Genomic DNA, 9,768 nt, shown 5'->3' on the forward strand with positions numbered 1-9,768 from the left:
ATAAAAGGTTTTGTTTGATATTTGAGCATATGATCTATATTGGAGCCTATCATACCCAAAAACTAGTATTTTCATTGCTAAATGCTAATTGCCACTTATCTACCCAACCTTCTAACCCTTGTACATGGCCCCTAGGGACTCATGCTCTCCCAGTCAATGATAATATGAGGTTACTTAAATATTTTTGGATATGTGGTATTAATATTATTATTAATGAACTATTAATGATTTCTTCATATTATTTTATATTGACTGGTATTGATTAATCAATGTAATATCAACTACTACACTTTATTAATTATTGTTATTCTAGCACAGTTAAGTAGTTGTGTTCCAACTCATACAATCTAATGTGTTCCATCTCAAAGAGACAATGATTGCCATTATATACCATATTTTCCAAATAAGGAATACAAGTTCTTTAATAAGGAATAGTCTAAGTAGGGGGTCATTCCTTTTCAATTGTCTTTAAAAACTCACCTATTGCCATTTTTCTATTGTTGAATTATATATCATAAAACCATTCATGTTCAAATAAAATTTCTAGATCTCAAGGAGTTTCCAAAGAAGATATCATCACACACCATCAAGTTAGATTATGGAATTATCATTAAATAGGTAGGGAACTAATGTTCCCCATTCTCTAATCCCTATTAATTTTCAACAAACAGTTTGATCCGAGTTCTAAAGTTCAACACAACTTTATTTTTAAAATATTTTAGTAACACTAATTTCTTTTTTCCTATTGGCTATTTCTAATTTAGCCAGGGCTTTTATAATTTTCTAAATGAAAAAAATAACAAAAATCTTCTTTGGAAGCTTCCTGTAGTTTCAACTTCAATTTCAATTTTTGGAAGTTTCACGAAGCTCTGTTAATGGAGACAGACTGGCATTGGGTTATACTATGTTATTCCCATAAAATGGTAGGTCTGCAATAGTAGTCCATCAGACTCTCACAACTTGTTGTCTTCTCATCTTCTGCACAATGCAACAACCTCTCTATCATTCAACCCAGTATTTATAACAATCTTCAAATTTGGAATTCGTAGACTCCTCTTTGCTAGAAGTTGCATGAAGAACAATTCCCTATTTTTTAAATATATCAATTTGTTGAAAATTTGTATTAATAATTAACAATCATAAGAAAATCTGTAATTGTTTTAATGAGCTACTACCCTAAAATTGTAATTCATGAAATAGATGCTTTGTATACATAGCAACATCCCTTATCACCGTGTTGTTCAAGAAAATGACAGAGCAATAATTTGAAGAATGATTGCCTTCTTGTAAATTGCAGAAAGATTTTTGAGAGACAATATCCAATCCTGCAATCAGGAGGTTCCCCAGGTGAGCAAGGGTGAAGTGAGTAGCCTCATTTATGAGGAATCAAACTCCACCATGTATTTAAAAAAGAGAAAGTGCCAAATTGAGACCAGAGAATTTGCTAATGTATGGTAGCATAATTTTTTTCTTTTATTCATATCTTACAATGCAAGTTGGCATACAACAAAGGAGCATTGTGTAATGAGCCTTGCTCAAATTTGATCACCTATTGCCTTGTTTGTTAGTTTTAAACAGTTCTACAATTACTATGCAAGCAACAACTAAGAGAATATGAAACATCTACAGCTAATAAATCTTTACAAGATCTGAATATAAAACTAATATTTGTAACAATCTACTAATTTTTCCTCATCCAATACAATGCCAATTTTCAAACCCAAGACTCTAGTAATATATGTATGAATGAATGCTTAAAAACTGACAAGACCTCCACCTACAACAATAGCATATAACATACATGAATAAATAAGGGAAACCTAGTTATGTTGCAGCCTCTTTAAAGTATTTGATTCTTCAAAATGAGGTTGCCAAACAGCTCCAAATGATGTGTCCTAAATGAAACCCTAATGATGTATCAACCTTTCCTCATTATTTCCACTATGTTCAGCTGTGTTTTGATTTTGAGTGGTTGTGTTCTGATTTTGAGTGACTTGCTGATCCATTTTTGCTAATAAGCATGACAACATATCAAGCATGGTATCAAATTTCTTTTCAGCTCTTGCATCCCTATTTTCTTCTTCTGTCATATTTTGAACTTTTTGCTGGTATCTCTTTCTCTTAAATCTTTTGAGGATGTATCCCCTTCAACCTGTGGGTTCTGATATTGTTATTTCCGTTGTTCCCTGTTATAACATCTGATTTCTCTCTCACTCATCTATTGTTTGACTATTCACAGGATGGCAAGATGAAAGGCTCTAATACCACTGTAATGAGCCTTGCTCAAATCTGATCACCTATTGCCTTATTTGTTACTTTTAAACAGTTCTACAATTACTATGCAAGCAACAACTAAGAGAATATGAAACATCTATAGCGAATAAATCTTTACAAGATTTGAATATAAAACTAATATTTGTAACAATCCACTAATTTTTCCTCATCCAATACAATGCCAATTTTCAAACCCAAGACTCTGGTAATATACGTATGAATAAATGCTTAAAAACTGACAAGACCTCCACCTACAGCAGTAGCATATAACATACATGAATAAATAAGGGAAACTTGGTTATGTTGCAACCTCCTTAAAGTATTTGATTCTTCAAAATGAGGTTTCCGAACAGCTCCAAATGATGTGCCCTAAATGAAACCCTAATGACAAGTAGTAGCATGTTCCTGCAACAGGCGCCTATAGCAAACCCCCAGCTTATTTTTTCTTCTTCACGCCTGGCCCTTGGCCACAAATTCAACACAATGAAGTGACTAAAATATCACCTCCAACCTGCAATAATTCGGGTGATGTTTCACACCCTCAAAATTGCTATCATTGGGAGTTTTCGTTCCCAAAGGCAAATTGATTATCTGCAAGCTCTTGGCTCCACAAATACATAGGCAAATGTCAATAAAAATCCGGATGCCTCCCCATGAGGCTCTCTCCTTTATTTATATTATTCATAACCCCACTTCTAGAAGAATCATATGTGTTATCTTATCGCACTATTCTAGAAGCTTCTTTCCAACAATAGATGAGCTGTGCTTCTCAACGATTTCCTAATATTAAATTAATTAAATCTAAAGTCATCTCTTTTAATTTATTTAATGACTTTATAAGAAATCAATTTAATTAAAGAAATCAATTTAATTTTTTTCACTTAGCCTTCGAAGGACGAAAGGTTAAGAAATCTATTGAGAGGCTAAAGAGATGGGGACATTACAAATTGTGCCTTCCTAGCAAGCACCTAGTACTCTATGGTTTGATTTTACAGCTAGTCGCAGAAGCAGAGGACGAAAAAATAAGAAGAGGCATTCCCTAGGCAAAGGAACCAAATAGAAAAAAATACAGAGAACATGGACAACGAGAAAACTTCTAACCCTTGTAACACAACAAAAACCTGACCATTACCTCAAAAATTCTAGTAATGGTAGTTGAAAGAGAAGGATAACATTAATTTACAGCTGCAATTATGTCATTTATTTGTCACACAATAATTATATGTCAGGCAGCATTATTATTTTGTGTATCTTGTGAAAAAGACACCTGCCATTCTAATGGCAAAGGAAGCAAAATGCCAGATCACCATATAGCTAGTCCATTATTATTATTATTATTATTATTTAATGAAAAGACATGACTATTTTTCTATTTTAGCCTTTCTTACTCCTATAATATATCAATATCTACGCTTGTACATTGTAAATTTTATTATTCTAAATAAATATTAAAAATCTAGAATAAGTATTTGTTATATTTAATTTTAATCAGATATGTTTAAAAATCTAAAATAAGCATAATAAAAAAGATTATTTATAGATTTATTTATTACATTTTATATTTTAATTAGAAAATATATGTTATTCGAAATTTTAGCATTAGATTTGATGTTTAAGAAGTAGGGAATTGTTCTTCATGCAGTTTCTGGCAGAGCGTTTCAATATGTTATATTTCAAGAACACGATTCTTTAAAAAAAAATCTAAATTACTTGGAAACACGTTTTCATCCCTAGAGGGCAAGTTTCAGAAATGGAAACTGCTTCAGGAATAGGGGACTACCGTAGACAGTTCCAAGCTGCCCCTGATTGGTCAAAGAATTCGGAAAAACCATTTCTGAAACCCAAAAACACCACTGATTGTTTTCAACTTGCATTGACCATCTTTGGGCAACAAAGTCGTCTCTCGATCATCTCAGGTGACAGATTGGAGTTTCTGCTAGCAGTTTAAAACAATTTGCAACTATTTTAATGTTTTTATGGACCTAACATAATGCAACTTGTCAAGAACATATTAAAACATACCACGCCTTACAACTCATAAGGCAAAAGCATAAAGATTTAATGTTTTAGAACATATGTCGCCCCTGGTTTTGCCATCAGGGGAGGTTGAGCTAAGAAGAAGAGGTTTTAATCCAAGTTTGCTCAAAAAAGTAGTGTTGGTGTGTTTGGAGAGATCGGGCACTTGTAGTTGCACAAGCTCAACGCATTTAAGTTTTTAACTACCCTTGGAAAGAAGGAAGTTGTGTTTGGACTCTGTAAAGAAATGGACTCTTTGTTTTCATTTTGACATTGATCAATTGATGTTTCAGACTTAAGAGTGCTTTGATGATTTGACATTATGTGATAGTTGATACATTGATGCAACAATAATTGATTCTTAAATTTGATATATGATGAGATACTTTTTAATTTGATATATGATAAGATATTTTTTAAGTCTTTTAACTTCTCATTTTGTTGAAACTTGAAACTTACAAATACCATCTTGATCAGCTGAAACACAGAAATATTTGATTGGCTATGAAGCTGTAAAAGCATGAGTATGAAGTATTTGATTGGCTACACTAAACCATCTTCATCAACTGAACACAGAAAATTGACCCCATCCTTCTCTTCCATTTTCTTCCCTAAAGTCATGCCTAAATGTGAAAAAGGTCCCTTTGCTATTATATCTTATTGCTTTAGATGTTGATTAAATGAATATAATCTTTGAATTTTAAGAGATCAAAAATTAACCGAGGCTGCATACACAACTCTTCAACTTAGAACCATGTTAAAATGCCAAGAGCTGATATTGCAATCTAATCCTAGGGTCCGGTTTGGTTTGTGGAAGATGATAGGAATTGGCTTTTTCAAAATCTGGATTTGAATTTTTTTGCGTTTGTTTCAAAATTGACAAAATGGAATTAGAATACTAGACTTCTAATTTTGTCTCAAAACCACGTTTTCAGACTTCCTACTAGCAAGTAGGAATTGAAAATGAAGACCTGGTTATGCTTTTTGAGGAGTGTAAAAACAATAGATTGGACTACTTTTTGGAGTCTACCTGCAACTCCGATGTGTCTTCCCACTCATCTTCCGAGTGAAACAAATGGTTCAAGTAAAATCCCCAAAATACAAAATAAAGATTTGCAAAACCTTGATTTGGCTAAATTGACAATTCCATGAACCAAACGGTCTGGACCCTTAAGTATGCTCAGGCATTCACTGGAAGTTGAGATGGCTCTTTCCTTTCAAAATTTCTTCCCCAAATCCACTTAGAAAGCATTGAATGATTCCAATATTTCTTTATCAACTTTACAGTATGAAGCACCGAATTCAGTTCTTCTGCATATCTGATAGAATGTAGATCCAGGTTGTTAGGAGCCACGGTCTATCTGATTTTCCCAATAAGAGAATAAGACCTTCCCCTGCATCTGATGAGGTATTTAATAAAAGATATATTATTTTACAAATTCTTCCAGTGCCAAGCTATAACAATTTAGGTTTATGCCAGGGCTTACACACTTACAAACTGTAATTCTAATGCCCATTATGTGCAAAAGTTGAGGAGATACTATAGTATCTAACTGTATATTCTTGCTTAAATTACATATATCACCAATAATCCCCACATGAACATTTTCCATCCTTAAAATGATGGAACCGACTGGAATCTCTCACGACAAGTTCTCGGCCTACAACTTTGGAAATGAGTTTGGTGGCAGTGTGGCAATCTCCGCATATCCGAAGGTTCTTAACAATTCGAAGAGGTTTATGAGGAGGTGTATTAATAAGCCCAAAGGCAATGGCTAACCTCTCACTGTGATAACAAAGAAAACGTCCCTTCTGTTCATCTTCTACATCATGCAGCACAAATTTTGTGTCAGGCACATATCCTGCTGCTTTGATCTGCACAGTTAAGTCCAACAATTTTGCATATATCTCGTCTGTTTGCTCGTGTGATCTATCTTCAACAAAAAATGTATGGACCCTATTCTTGAGTTCAATCCAGCTGCAACCTGGTTCCTTTTTAACCCGTCTCTGTTCCATTATTCTTCTTACCTCTCTTGCACTATCCCATCTTCCACCAGCAGTGTAGATATTTGATAGCAATACATATGTTGCAGAATCTTGTGGTTCCAACTCAAGAAGATGTTTTGCTGCCTTCTTTCCAAGTTGCATATTTCCATGGACCCTACAAGCACTAAGCAAGGTGCGCCAAATCAAAGCATTTGGTTCAAATGGCATTGTATTTATTAAGCTCTCTGCCTTAGCGAGCTGTCCAGCGCGTCCTAGTAGATCTACCATACAGGCATAATGCTCTATTGTTGGAGTCACACCATAATCTCTTTTCATATTATTAAAATAGTAATAAGCTTCCTGCACTAAACCCATGTGGCTACATGCAGATAGAACACAGATAAATGTGATCGTATTAGGTTTAATGCCTGCCCGTTGCATTTGTGCAAATAATTGGAGAGCCTTCCTTCCCTCCCCATGCCTAGCACAGCCTGCAATCATTGTAGTCCAAGTCACAACATTCCGTTTCCACGTTTTCTCAAAGCATTTGAATGCATCAAACATACTTCCACACTTGGAGTACATGTCAACTAGAGCATTTCCCACACAAACATCTGACTTAAGTCTAGTTTTGATAGCGTAAGAATGAACCTGCTTCCCTTGTTCCAGGAATGCTTGGTTGGCACATACCCCTAAAATGCATGCAACAGTAAACTCATCTGGTTTATTTCCTGCCCATTGCATTTCAAGGAAAATCCTGAAGACTGTATCGCCTGAGCCCCTTCTAGCATGCCCTGCAATCATTGCATTCCATGATACATCATCTTGAATGAGCATATCACCAAACACTTCTGATGCATCCCACATATTTCCACACTTAGTATACATGTTAATAAGCGTATTTCCCACACAAACATCTGAGTCATATCCAAGTTTGATAATTTGACAATGGATTTCTTTCCCCTTATCCAGCTCTCCTAAATTGGCACATGCCACAAGAAGGCTCGTAAAGGTGAATTGGTTTGGCTTTATGTTTGTCGAAGACATCTCTTTATATAAACGTAGCGCCTCCTCCTCTCGCTCATTGTGAGAATATCCGGCTATTAGTGCAGACCATGAAACGACATTTTGTTTGGGTATTTTCTGAAACATGTCCATCGCATCTTTGACATTTCCACATTTTGCATACATGTCAACAAGAGAACTCCCCACAAAAATGTTCTTCTCAAATCCACTTTTTATAGCATAGCCATGAACCTCTTTGCCTTCATCCAGAGCTACTTGGTTGGCACATACACTAAGTACACTTCCAAGAACAAAGTCATCTATACCAAAACTGAGCCGGTGCATTTCTCCAAAAAGTTCCAGGGCTTTCTCCCCATAACCATTGAAAGCATATCCTCCTAACATTGCACTCCAAGAATTTGTATTCCGTTTAGATACTTTGACAAACACATTGAAAGCATGATTCAGATTGCTGCATTTGGCATACATATCAACAAGGGCACTCGCTACAAAAACATTTGAATCAAATCCGACTCTAGTTACATACCCATGAACCTCTTTACCCTGTTTCAGAGCTCCCATCTCGGCACATACTTTAAGCACACTAGTAAATGTATAGTCATCCATTCTAACACCCGAGTCTTGCATTTGCACAAATAGCTTAAAGGTCTCCTCTCTAAACTCATTTTGAGCACAACCCCTTATCATCGAATTCCATGACACCTCATCTTTCACAATCATTCCATCGAAAATCTGAAATGCATCCCATATCTTCCCGCATTTTGCATACATGTCCACAAGGGCATTCTCCAGCGACACATCTGTCTCAAGCATACCTTTCATTATATAACCGTGGACTTGTTTGCCTTGTTCAAAAGCCCCTAGGCTAGCACATGCCCTAAGCATGATCGCAAAGGTGAATGGATCAGGTTCTGTTCCAGCTAACTGCATTCGATAAAAGACTCCCAGAGCCTCTTCCTCATAACCATTTTGCACATATCCGGTGAGCACTGCAGTCCAGGAAACCACATCTTGCTCAGGCATTTCATCGAACACTTGACGCGCATCCTCCACTGAGTCACACTTTCCATACATTGACACAAGAGCATTGCTAACGCACACATCCGCACAATAACCATTCTTAATAATCTGCCCATGAACTCCCTTCCCCTGTTCCAGACGTCCCATGGTGGCACAAGCTCGAAGGATGCTTGCAAACGTAAACCTCCCAGGCTTGTCACCCACCAGCAACATGTCACAGAACATCTTCAGGGCTTCCTGCCCCCGTCCACAACGGGAATAACCACCAATTATCACAGTCCAGGAAACAACATCTCGCTCAGGCATTTTTTCAAACATTTGGCGTGCATCCTCCATGACACCACACTTAACATACATATTAAGCAAATTGTTCCAAATATCAATGCTTGGTCTAAACCCATTTTCCACCATATGGGCATGAAGTTTCCGGCCCTCTGCAAGTGCCTTCCTCTTGACACATCTCTGCAAGAGAATCTTATAATCTTTCGACTTTAGCCTAATCCCCTTTTGTAAATTATCATTTGATAAATCCAACTGTGGTATTTCCTTCTGGTTTTTGTCTGCATTATTGTGTTTCAGTCTTAGGGTTCCTTTAACTGCACAAGTGTTTTTAATGGAGGTGGCTTGGCCAATGATTTTATTTCCAACAGAAAGCTAAATAAAACAGTAAAAAGAATTATTGGATTGTATGGCCAAAACAAATGAAACAAAACAGAAAGCAAGCATATTGTTAAAAGAAAAAGAGTGAAATGGGGATTCTGGAATAGAATTGTTACCTGGCGATCAAATGTATGTTCTGCAAAAATGCTGGTTGAAGTGACTGAAGAAGGTGAAACCCAAATTGGCATCGTGTGGGATGCTTGCGGCTGGGTTGGCAGTGTATTGCTGCCATTGTTGAATCGTTAATAATACTCAGAAGGCGAAGGTTGATGATAAGACTGATAGTGGAAAGTGTGGTTGTGATGAGTTCTAATGGTTGTTTTGGATTTCTTGTTTGTGGTGGCAGATGGTAAAATCCTGTAAGGTAGACTCTATTTTCGAGATATTTATCATTCAGTAATATATTACTTTAAGATGAATAAAATTCTACGTGTTATTTGTAGATTGGAACGTGTCTGTTGGTATCAATTTATCATCATGAAGCGGTAGAAAAGAAAAAAAAGGTAAGGTAAGGTGGTTTTATAGTTCACGACACTATGCCATAGTTTTTGGGTTTACATATGGTGACAGTGATATGGGACTACCTCGTACTCTTTTTCGAGAGGCGCTTGGCGCTACAAACGAGGCGTACATACCCTACCCCCCAGTGGGATTTGAATTTGTGACCTCTCTTTCAAGAGTACAAGTTCTCCACCACTAGGCCAACTCAGGCTATAGAGAGTTCAGAGTACATAAATCCAATAAATTTCATCACATTCTTCCAACTATGACCGATCATTCAAATTT

At 36.2% G+C, this 9,768-nt stretch overlaps 1 protein-coding gene across 1 annotated transcript; it reads right to left on the bottom strand.

The window, feature by feature from the left end:
- Window positions 1–5,350: 5,350 nt before the first annotated feature.
- LOC149556444 (pentatricopeptide repeat-containing protein At2g03880, mitochondrial-like) lies at window positions 5,351–9,449 on the bottom strand. Its single transcript, XM_089830753.1, has 2 exons — window positions 9,099–9,449; window positions 5,351–8,976 (listed from the first exon to the last, which is right to left on the bottom strand). The coding sequence occupies exons 1-2, from the start codon at window positions 9,168–9,170 to the stop codon at window positions 5,872–5,874; spliced, it is 3,177 nt and encodes a 1,058-aa protein (XP_089686879.1). The 5' UTR covers window positions 9,171–9,449; the 3' UTR covers window positions 5,351–5,871.
- Window positions 9,450–9,768: the final 319 nt, after the last annotated feature.

The sequence above is a fragment of the Cupressus sempervirens genome, chromosome 5, assembly GCF_028749045.1.
Source record: "Cupressus sempervirens isolate cs-2001-9-10 chromosome 5, ASM2874904v1, whole genome shotgun sequence".
Lineage (NCBI taxonomy): Eukaryota > Viridiplantae > Streptophyta > Pinopsida > Cupressales > Cupressaceae > Cupressus > Cupressus sempervirens.